The 12,374-nt window shown below is 42.6% G+C and overlaps 1 protein-coding gene across 5 annotated transcripts in view; it reads right to left on the bottom strand.

Moving 5' to 3' along the window:
• The window catches only part of LOC118358991 (ecotropic viral integration site 5 protein homolog), a 93,360-nt gene that overhangs the window by 27,846 nt on the left and 53,140 nt on the right, over nt 1–12,374 (bottom strand). For all 5 annotated transcript variants that reach the window (XM_035737085.2, XM_035737084.2, XM_035737086.2 and 2 more), the window contains 5 exons: nt 9,358–9,489; nt 4,551–4,691; nt 4,199–4,357; nt 1,893–2,039; nt 1,180–1,275 (listed from right to left, as the gene is read on the bottom strand). In XM_035737085.2, the coding sequence (XP_035592978.1) occupies nt 1,180–1,275; nt 1,893–2,039; nt 4,199–4,357; nt 4,551–4,691; nt 9,358–9,489 (675 nt within the window). The remainder of the gene's footprint in view (nt 1–1,179; nt 1,276–1,892; nt 2,040–4,198; nt 4,358–4,550; nt 4,692–9,357; nt 9,490–12,374) is intronic.

Genomic DNA, 12,374 nt, shown 5'->3' with positions numbered 1-12,374 from the left:
TCATGGACTCACGGACACTTGCGGCTGCTTCACATGATGTATTGTGGCCTCGACCGTTTTGCCACTCGTGCTGTTGTCTGTGCCTAACAACGTTGTTTGTGCTCCTAACCATGTTGTGGTGCTGCCATGTGGTATTGCTGTCATGTGTTGCTACCATGTGTTCTCTTAGATCTCTTTTTGTAGTGATGTGTGCCTTGTCCTACATGTTTATTTTTTATCCCAGCCCCTGTCCCCACAGGAGGCCTTTTGCCACTTGGTAGGCAGTGACTGTAAATAATAATTTGTTCTTGCCTAGTTAAATAAAAAAGTAAAAAAATACATTTTAAAAAAAGAGTCCCATTTACATTGTTTAATTTATTGACGGTCCCTAACTAGCCCCACAGATAGGTTATCCAAAGTCAAACCAACTTTACCACCGCCGACTGAAGCTAATATACGAAAGAAGTTAGCTATCTTGCTGGCTAGTCTACTTCCAGACACAATACCTGGTTAGAATGTTTCAAGTTATCGAGAAGGGTGAGTGACTAACTGTGTACTGTTTTGGCAGAGTGAAAGTACAAAACGCTTCCCACGTTCAAACATAAACACACACCAACATGAAAGCATGCCTCCAAATCTCGTTCTCAGTCGCATTTCCTAATGAGGAGAAATGAAACCGAGGCCAAATCAGGAAGTTCGACCCCCCTTTAAAAGGAATAGTGTCGAGAATGGTGCAAAAAATATAGTGGAATGGAATTCTCGCACCTGTTTACACCAACCCAATGCTTTTTAACGTCAGTAGTCCATGTAAGAAGAATCAAATTAGCTACATAGCATCCCCCCCCCCCCTTCGGCTAGTGATAGCCCGTGATGCACAAACAAGGACTTTTTGAAACATCGCCATCTCCTGGCTGCATTTACCCGCCAGATTGAGAAGCTTGAAAACCACAGAAGTTGAATGAACATAATTCATGATGGTTTGTATTTTATTTTAGTTAGTTTTTCAAACAGGTTTGTTAATAATTTTATTTCAGTTTACTATATTGTTTTTTTCCCCCATGATTAGTTTTTGTTTACTATAATAAACTTGCTATGAAGTACTTTCAATAGAGATTCAAAGTGCTCTTTAATCCATGACTAGGCTGAAATGACTAGCCAGGCTAATGTGACTCGGAGGGGGGCCAGGGTAAAGTACTGTACCTGTATCTCCAGTTCAGATATGTGTTGCTGCAGCTCAGCCATAGCAGCAATGTTGTCAGCCTCTCTCAGCCTCACCGCCATCACCTCCTCCTTGTTCTGAAACAAAGAAATAAAACACTGTCAGGCCAGAGTGTCACCGAACGTGAAAAAGAGAGAGTGTCACCAACATTGTAGAAAAGATAGCCTATTGCATTTATGTCAGTTAGCCTATTACCTCTGCAGAAGTAATATTTCTAGAGTGTTATAAAAGACATGTTAACAGCCATTACCACACTGTAAGCTCCTGGGAAACATTTTTATTACAGTTTAGTATGGTTCCTGAGGAAATCCCAGAGAGAAAAGGGGTGTTGCTGAGCTGCAGAGGGCAGTTTAACACACACACTTAACACCTTCACCAGCACAGAGATGTTAAGAAGCCAAAAGCAAAAAAAACTGCTTCCCTGCTCAGAACCTGAAGACCTGATCTTAACAAGAGGCAACAGATCAGATAAAATAATGATTTTTGATAACTTATCTAACCAGTGATGGAGAAATATTCCCATTGTCCTTTCTGGCATGGTTTCAGATTCTACGGTAGAGGCATTATGCAGCATAACCAGGCCAGCACAGTTCAGTTGGCTCAGCTCTGTTCAGCTCAGTAGCGTGGATAAGGTATCAGTGGAAAAGCCACCTCACCAGCCAGTTCTAGTCATCCCAACAGCAAACTTTCTTACCTTGCACTCAATCTCCGCCTGTTTGCGTTTGATCTCCTGCAGCTGAACGTACAGGCTCTTGTTCTGGGCGGTCAGCACAGTCATACGCTCCTGAAAGCCCCGGCCCTCCTGCTCCGCCCGACGCAGTTGGTTGCCATGGATCTGGTTCTGCAGGTGGGGAGGCAGGGATATGGAAGGTACATTTTGGTAGGGGGCAGTTTATGCACTACACAACCCCGCTGCTATGTCACAAGAAGCCACCCATTTTAAACCATTTCTATATCTTGAATCATTTTTTGCCTACAATAGAAAGTAGTAACTTAAAATGTCTGCCCTCTTCAACATGGAATACATTACCGCCTTACATCAGTACATCTGGAGCTATGGATACTTTGCCAGTTAATAAATATGTACTTCTGCTGCCCCCTAGCGATTTGAGAATGCAATAAAAGGGGACATTTGAATACCCTCAAATTCAAGTTTTATTTGTCACATGAACATGTACAGTGAAATGCTTAACTTGCAAGCACTGCCCAATAGTGCAGTATTCAATATAAACAAGTATGACTAATAAAACATAAGAAAGGAAGTTATATACATGGTCAGTGCCAACTGCACATTTACAAAAATGGGCTGGTAGCAGGATAAATAAAAGTAAAAATAATAATAACAGTATGGCAGTAGCATTAGTGGTGGGTGAGTGTATGTACAGCGCAGTCTGAAAGTATTTGGACCCCTAGACTTTTTCCACATTGTGTTAGGTTACAGTCTCATTATAAAATTGATTAAATAAAACATGTTCCTCATCAAGCTACACACAACACCCCATAATTGCAAATGTATAAAAGAAACTACAGAGAAATACCTTAATTACATAAGTATTCAGACACTTTGCTATGAGACTCGAAATTGAGCTCAGGTGCATCCTGTAACCATTGATCATCCATGATGTTTCCATAACTTGATTGGAGTCCACCTGCGGTAAATTCAATTGTTTGGACATGATTTGGAAAGGCAAATACCAGTCTATAGAAGTTCCCACAATTGACAGTGCATGTCAGAGCAAAAACCAAGCCATGAGGTCGAAGGAATTGTCCGTAGAGCTCCGAGACAGAATTGTGTTGAGGCACAGATCGGGGGAAGGGTACCAAAACATTTCTGCAGCATTGAAGGTCCCCAAGAACACAGTGGCCTCCATCATTCTTAAATAGAAGACGTTTGGGACCACCAAGACTCTTCCTAGAGTTGGCCAGCTGGACAAACTGAGCAAGGGCCTTGGTCAGGGAGGTGACCAAGAACCCGATTGTCACTCTGACAGAGCTCCAGAGGTCCTCTGTGGAGATGGGAGAACCTTCCAGAAGGATAACCATATCTGCAGAACTCCACCAATCAGGCCTTTATGGTAGAGTGGCCAGACGGAAGCCACTCCTCAGTAAAAAGCACATGACAGAGTTTGCCAAAAGGCACCTAAAGGACTCAGACCATTAAAAACAAGATTCTCTGGTCTGAGGAAACCAAGATTGAGCTCTTTGGCCTGAATGCAAAGCTTCACGTCTGGAGGAAACCTGGCACCATCCCTACGGTGAAGCACGGTGGTGGCGGCATCATGCTGTGGGGATATTTTTTAGCGGCAGGGAAAGATGAATGGAATAAAGTACAGAGAGATCCTTGATGAAAACCTGCTCCAGAGCACTCAGGGCGAAGGTTCACCTTCCAACACAACAACCCTAAGCACACAGCCAAGACAGCGCAGGAGTGGCTTCGGGACAGGTCTCAAAGTCCTTGAGTGTCTCAGCCAGAGCCCGGACTTGAACCCAATCGAAAACAGCTGTGCAGCGATGCTCCCCATCCAATCTGACAGAGCTTGAGAGGGTTTACAAAGAAGAATGGAAGAAACTCTCCAAATACAGGTGTGCCAAGCTTGTTTCGTCACACCCAAGAAGACTTGAGGCTGTAATCACTTTCCAAAGGTGCTTCAACAAAGTACTGAGTAAAGGGTTTGAATTATTATGTAAATGTACAAAAAAAACATTTGCAAACATTTCTAAAAACCTCTGTCATTATGGGGTAGTGTGTGTAGATTTATAAGAAAAAACATATTTAATCAATTTTAGAATAAGGCTGTAATCTAAGATAATGTAAAAAGTCAAGGGGTTGGAATACTTTCCAAATGCACTGTGTAAGTGTGTGTGTGTGTGTATATGTGTGCAAATGTGTTAGTGTAGGCGTGATATACATTGTAAACAGGGCACACACATGCATGTCAAGATACAGGGAGACTACTAATATTTCTACAAAGGCTTAGCTGTGAGTGTGTGCCCTCTGACCTGTGTCTCCAGCTCCATCATCCTCTGTCGTGACTCTCTGAGCTCTGCCTGGGCCTCAGCCTCCCGTAGTCTGACACTCATTAGCTCGTCCTGCAGCTCAGACATAGCATTCTTCTTAGGGCTGTCCTTCCAGCGGCCCGCCGTACGCGCCAGGTGACGCTGTAAGAGCAGGTGGAGACGCACGCAATCAACCAAAGATGCTCGGACTCCACGCAACCAAAATAGCTATGCTTTATATGCTGTGGATAATAGATTCTCCTCCTTACCAACTGAGCTCCTTCAGTCCAGTCACAGCCTAAGCTTCCCTCATATAAAATTATACTAGATCATACTATATTTAGCTGTTCCTTACCTGCCAGTGCTCCTCCAGGTCTCTGACTTGTTGCCTGAGCTCCTTCTGCCCAGTCACAGCTTCAGCCTCTCTCAGCTTCACTGCTATCAGCTCCTCCTGCAACCGCACTACGTTGGTGTCATCTGGCAGAGACATGTTCCTCTGAGGAGAGAGACAGAAACAAACAGTCACAACCAAACAATGACTGAGAAGACCCAAATTCAGGGTGTGGAGTATGCTGGATAGGGACAGTAAAATACCAGGGATGTGTTCAGCAGGGCGCAACATTGTGCAATTTACAGATAGAAAAATATTATGTAGATTCTATTCAGACTTTCATCTCTGTCACATGAAATCACTTGCACCAGGTGCGCTTTTTAGAACAGTGTTTTCCGCTAATTGTATTTTGGCAAATGTTTGAAAATCCCTTCACATTGGCTGCTTCATTACAGTAGTTGCATGTTACATAATATTGCTTTGTGGCTATTGTTGCATGGTTGAATGAAAGTCCCCCCAAAATAATGTTCCTTGATTATTTATGTTCCTTGTAGGGCTGTGGCGATACCAGTATCGTAATATTTTTTCCCGTGGCAGAAATAAAAACACGAAGCAGAAACGTTAGATTCCGCGATAAAATAAAATATCAAAGTAATTTCTAATTATGTCGACATAAGCAGCGTTCACTGTGAATTTAGTCTCCACTTTAAATTTCAATCACGCTGGCAGGAGAGGCTCATGCGTGTACCGATAGGACGCATAGGGAGTGAATATTCCGCCTCTAAAACCGATAAATCATTAAATCAATCACTTATTCCCAAGCAACTGGGAGTGTGAGTGGTCGGTGTTGTACAACAGCGAACCAATCAGATGGTAAAGCGACGCGGCGATATGAATCCAACAAGCCATGGCTTCCCCCAGAGGAAAAGACGACGATCAACTTGGAGACGCAAACGACAGTGATAAACAGTTAAAGGCGATCCAGGGAAACTCTCAATGCACACCAAAACAAATTAACTGCAACAATCTCATTACAAAAGTGGATTCGCTCAAAAAGAAAGTAGAGGCCATCGTGTCAGACACGCACAAACGAGGCGTGCGCATGAGCGAAGATAACGAAATTAGCATTTTGGAAAAGTTGCAAACTTTAGAAGATTAATTGGACCAGCAAGAACACAGAACGAGTAGAAATATTTGAATATTGCCCTTACCGGAAGACGAGGAAATAGGATACCTTTTTAGCTATGATTTAACTATACTACAATGTAATTTGATTTATTTTTGTGACTTGTAAACCTGTAAGAGTTCGGGACAGATTAAGAGAGGTTGTCGAGTCATTATTCCTTGTTGTCATTATAGCTAAAACACAATGGTGGTTATTGGTGGCTCTATCCAAGGGTTTGGGAGGAGGTGACTGGGAGGGCAAACATATTTCTCTGAGGTAGGTAGGTAGGTAGGGGTGTGTGTGTATGTGTATGTGTGTGTATGTGTGTATGTGTGTGTGTGTGTGTGTGTGTGTGTGTGTCCGTCCAGTCTCTAGGTGGACCCACTCTCCCCACCAGCCACTATATTTTAATTTACTAGGTAATGCAAACTGACCACAATACTTAAGTTGCAATTTTTCTCCAATGTATGTGCAATAACAATCTACAGACTGTTGGTACAGAAGAAGAATAGTTTAAGCTTAAAAGCCCTAAAAAGGCATAGCGCCTGCTAAAATGTTTTATTTGATTCTTCGAAAATAGACTGAACAGACAAGGTTAACTTTGATTTTATACAAGTCAAAGCCAAATGAATCCCACTTATTACATGGATGTGCACAGGCTCTATGATGGAAAAAAAACAACATATGGTTCTTGAACACTTAGAAGTGTTTTTCCTGCAAGAGTTACATTTCAAAAAAGGAGAAATGTAATATTTAAAGAGGAGCTGGGTTGGACAGGCCTATGACACACACAAGCCTAAGATCACCATGTGCAATGCCAAGTGTTGGCTGGAGCTGTGTAAAGCTCGCCACCACTGGACTCTGGAGCAGTGAAACGCGTTCTCTGGAGTGATGAATTACAGTTTACCATCTGGGAATCCAATGGACGAATCTGGGTTTTGTGGATGCCAGGAGAACACTACCTGCCCCAATGCATAGTGCCAACTGCAAAGTTTGGTGGAGGAGAAACAATGGTCGGTGGCTGTTTTGAATGGTTTGGGCTAGGATCCTTAGTTCCATTGAAGGGAAATCTGTGCTTCCAATTTTGTGGCAACAATTTGGGGAAGGCCCTTTCCTGTTTCAGCATGACAATGCCGCCGTGCACAAAGCAAGGTCCATAGAGAAACAGTTTGTCGAGATCGGTGTGGAAGAACTTGACTGGCCTGCACAGAGCCCTAACCTCAACCCCACCGAACACCTTTGATATGAATCGGAAAGCGGACAGCGAGCCAGGCCTAATCGCCCAACATCAGTGACAGACCTCACTAATTATGTTGTGGCTAAATGGAAGAAAAAAGCCCCCGGCCGCAGCAATGTTCCAACATCTAGTGGAAAGCCTTCCCAGAAGAGTGGAGGCTGTTATGGAAGCAAAGGGGGAACCAACTTCATATTAATGCCCATGATTTTGGAATGAGATGTTTGACGAGCAGGTGTCCACATACTTTTGGTCATGTAGTGTATTTAAGGAGTGCATGGTGCCAGTATTGGAGGATTTGGATTAATGACAAATCTATGGATAGCATGATTGTTTCTGTCAAACAGGTAGGCCTAACTCTTATTTTATTGAATAGGAAGAAATAGGCTCCAACAAAGCCCTTGTTGTTAGTGAAGTCAAATTAATACGAAGGAATGTTGTTGAAATGAATTGGGAACCATTTGCTGTCCACCCCTGTTTCATTATGCCGCCCACTTGCCTTTTTAGTTTACATTCTCATGCACCCTCTCCTCATTAATAAGTTAATGATTGAATAAGTGTCTTGTGACATTGTAATCCATTTGGTCTCCAGTCTATGAGCTACAAAAAAACAACACACGTAGGCTACATAATTTAGTCTATATTAAATACATTTTAGGAAGTGTTAGTCTCTCCCAACATCACCCTGGCAAGGAACGCTGGGCATGGACAAGCTAAATATTTTGAGCCCCTGCCTTTGGCCAAGTGGGCACTACTTATCATGGGGCAGCATCAGCGCTCACTTAAATAGCCCTCATGCCACTGGGTGAGAGAAGTTATTGTTTTGGGGCAAAATAATGTAAGGTGTTATGTGTTGTTGGAGGTGCATCTTTAACTGATAAAATTGTGCCCTCGTCGAACTGCCACTCTAGGCAACTTTCTAATCCGGCCTAATGGGCAGGCCGGCCATGGGGCCTAATCATAGAATTATATTTAGAATCCCTATTAACTCAATAGCATTTCTGTGGGTCATAAAGAATTGTCATTTAACTTTTAAAATGTATTAACTTTTATTGTGGCATAAACACAACCAGTGTTTTAATCTAACTGTCAATCACTTCAAACGGGCTCATTTACTAGGCTACCCACGCACGTTCATCCACTCGCAACTTATTTCCTCCAAACAGTGGTGAATGGAAAGACACATCTGTGACAAAAAAAACACCAAAAAGTGTCATGACATTTGCCGATTTTCAGTAGACCAGAATGAATGCCTTCACAGCTGTCGTTGCGCGTCTCCTGTCGGACACTTATCTCTGCCTTGGCAAAATGTCAATGTTCTTGTTGGACCACATCACATTTTAGATCGTAGGCTATACATCTACCGCATGTTTTCAAGTCCATTCGCTCATTTTTCATGCCTCATATGGGAGGGATAAATAATGGTGCAATAGCCAACAGTTTGAGTCATTTTGTTTTCATTATTTTGATAGGCTCATGTTTTAACGGAACGGCGTACCCACACTGCTTCTTTTGGATGGAACGGCGTACCAGACCACACCGCCTTACTTTCACACCGGAACATTACTTACGATATTTACAGATAACGAAAAATGTACGCTTAATCCAGTATAATCTAATGTATAGAATGTATTATACAAGAGACACAATTCTCACTGAGGGTGCAGTCAGACACTCGATGGGTTGGACAATACTTTTCTCGTCAATCTTGAAAAACATATACTTAACTGGAGAAGAAAAAAAAAATCTACCTATCCTCCATCGTTGACACAATGGAAAGGCCAAATGCTTTATTATCTAAATGTTGAAAGTCCGTGGGCAACAGACAGAAACAAAATGGTGCAGTTTGAGGTCATGCGGCAGAGAGTGATACGGGCGCTGGGGATAGGGGTTTGTGTGTGTCTGTATGTTTTGTATTGTAAAACAAATGTTCAATTACAAAATTAAAATCGATTACACCGTAATTATGAGTTTCCACAATGTGGATTGAATAAACCCCTAAATAAATGTGACTCTGGATGAAGACAACGTTTGTTTCCAACATTAGGGCGGTTTTCCTCAAAGTTAAATCGGCTTCGCATTTTATTTCTTTGCCACGATACTAACGAGTATTGCAGTACTGGTATCGTCCCAGCCCTAGTTCCTTGTAGGCATGCATATTTTCTGTTTGTCACATCATTTTACAAAACAAATGTCATCTGTTAACTGGTTAATGGGGGTCAGTTAAGTCGGCAGCATCATTTTCTGAAATTTGCATCCCTAATGTAGAACAAACATGCCTCACGGAATCACATCAGCTCTAGTCATGACATTTCTATCCGCAATATCCCAATGTTTACCTATTCCAGGTGGAATGCCTGACAGAGGAGTTAAACTAGGCAGCACTGTGACAGTGAGTGAATTCATGAGACAGTCTGAGCCAGGTAACACACCTTCTCTATGTCCAGGATCTTGTCTTGCATCTCTTTGAGGGCACACTGGGACTCTGCCTCCTTTAGCCTGGCCTGAACCAGTTCTCTCTCCAGCTGCAGGATAGACTCCTCTGTGTAACAGGGGATGCCCTTCTACAGAAAGGAGAGGGAGGACCAGGAGAGAGTGAGGAATAAATATTATTTGATATACCTTTTGAAATGATTTCCCCAGACCTAAAATTAGTCAATGGACAATCTCCATTTATGGTGCATTATAGTCCAGGACTAGGCTTTATTGGTCTCCGGGAAACTGGCCAATAGTGTCCTTTAGGTTAGTCTGAGTAGGAATGCGTTAGAATCTCGAAATAACACTGGATATTCAAATGACCTACTTAAAATTCAATTACAATATAAATGTTATATATTTTCATTTAATATATTTGTATACATGAACATAGTATTGTAAAAAAACATTTGAGCAATCAACATGAGAAATGCATAGTTATTGTGCTGGAACGTAGAAGTAGCTATCTAACTTATTAAATTGCATACCACTAACAACCCCTGAAATACACCAAGCAGTATAGCGCGTCCATTTCATCCTTGATTTCCACAGAGGGTAGCAAATGAGGCTCACTCTCCCAAATCATTCTAAATGTTTAATGGGTATAGCAGCTCATTGTCAGAGCAAGAGAACACATTATGTAAAACACTGCAGTGCAGACATCACAACACGTTTCACTAAATCAGCTCATCAATATTAAAGGGTCTGTTTAGCACCCAAAGAGGGTCCCACTGGGGTACCACACACACAGCTCTGACTCCACATTGCATACACCCACAGCACCTCCTTATAAATTCATGAATCCTTTCCAGGAGTATGATAATGACTGCAAAAGGTGATTGCACTGCGCAAACAGCATGCCCCAATTTGAAGTAATGCATTGAAACAGGTCTGCAGTGAAGAGGTGGGGAGAATCCATCTCCACTGTCACCTTTACAGACTGAATTTGTTTGATTAAGTGTGAAAAGTAAACATTGTCAACACAGGATATACATAGGGCCTTCGGAAAGTATTCAGACGCCTGGACTTATTCCACATTTTGTTACGTTACAGCCTTTTTCTAAAATGGATAAAAAAAACAAAAATTATCCCCAGCAATCTACATACAATACCCCATAATGACAAAGCGAAATCAGGTTTAGACATTTTTGCAAATGTATTACAAATAAAAAACAAATACATTTACATAAATATTCAGACCCTTCTAAGAGATTCGAAACTGAGCTCAGGTGCGTCTTTGAGATGTTTCTACAACTTGGAATCCACCTGTGGTAAATTAAATTAATTGATCTAGAGGCGAAAGAAACGCACACCAATTTAGGTGAGGTGCAGGCTAGCGGAGTAGAACACTTGAAAGATTATTTGGCTACATAGGCCTACAAACATTTACAATAGCAACATCACAATAATCACACATTCAATTGATTGGACATGATTTGCAAAGGTACACACCTGTCTATATAAGGTCCCACAGTTGACAGTGTCAGAGAAAAAACAAGTCATGAGGTCGAAGGAATTGTCCATAGAGCTCCGAGACAGGATTGTGTAGAGGAACAGATCTGGAGAAGGGTACCAAAACATTTCTGCAGCATTGAAGGTCCCCAAGGACACAGTGGCCTCCATCATTCTTAAATGGAAGAAGTTTGGATTCACCAAGACTATTCCTAGAGCTGGCCGCCCGGCCAAACTGAGCAATCGGGGGAGAAGGGCCTTGGTCAGGGAAGTGACCAAGAACCTGATAGTAACTCTGACAGAGCTCCAGAGTTCCTCTGTGGAGATGGGAGAACCTTCCAGAAGGACAACCATCTCTGCAGCACTACACCAACCAGGCCTTTATGGTAGCATGACCAGACGAAAGCAACTCCTCAGTAAATGGCACGACAGCCTGCTTAGAGTTTACCAAAAGGTCCCTAAAGGACACGCAGACCATGAGAAACAATATTCTCTGGTCTGATGAAACCAAGATTGAACTCTGACCTGAATGCCAAGCATCACGTCTGGTGGACACCTGGCACCATCCCTAAGGTGAAGCATGGTGGGGGCAGCATCATGCTGTGGGGATATTTTTCAGTGGCAGGGACTGGGAGACTAGTCAGGATCGAGGAAAAGATGAACGGCACAAAGTACAGAGAGATCCTTGATAAAAACCTGCTCTAGAGCGCTCAAGGACTCAGGACTGGGGTGAAGGTTCACCATCCAACAGGACAACGACACTAAGCACACAGCCAAGACAACGCAGGTGTAGCTTCGGGACAAGTCTCTGAATGTCCTTGAGTGGCCCAGCCAGAGCCCGGACTCGAACCCGATAGAACATCTCTGGAAAGACCTGAAAATAGCTGTGCAGCAACGCTCCCCATCCAATCTGACAGAGTTTGAGAGGATCTGCAGAGAAGAATGAGAGAAACTCCTGTTTTTGCTACATCATTATTGGGTATGGTGTGCAGATTGATGAGGGAGATGGAAAAAAACATTCCATCAATTCTGAATAAGGATGTAACCTGACAAAATGTGGAAAAAGTCAAGGGGTCTGAATACTTTCCAAAGGCACTGTATACATGGCTAGTTCTCAAGACATGAATGGGGACAGAAGAAACAGTCAGTGCCCATGCATCCAGTGTTAAAACAAAAGCTGCATCTTATTCAATCTCATGACTATCTGACCTAGGGCTTTATACGAAATCCTCCCATTAAAATAGTGAACACCAACAGGCCAAAATAGTATAGTGAACACCAACAGGCCAAAATAGTTGCACCAGATCAGGAGACATTTCAACAATCTCAATATCCTGTGCCTGAGTCAGACATGGAGACCAGACCACTGATCCGAGCCTGATGGATGGTGGGTTGGCCTGGGCTGATGATCATCCCTCCCAGAGGTGGCACTGTAATATGTGCCACTTAGCAGGAGCTTTAATCCAAAGCGCCTTACAGTACAGTACAGTAAGTGCATACATTCGTAGTATGTGAATGTGAT

This window comes from Oncorhynchus keta, chromosome 26 (assembly GCF_023373465.1).
Source record: "Oncorhynchus keta strain PuntledgeMale-10-30-2019 chromosome 26, Oket_V2, whole genome shotgun sequence".
Taxonomy (NCBI): Eukaryota; Metazoa; Chordata; class Actinopteri; order Salmoniformes; family Salmonidae; genus Oncorhynchus; species Oncorhynchus keta.
The sequence above is the reverse complement of the archived record's forward strand: the minus strand, read 5'-3'. Positions and strand labels throughout refer to the sequence as shown.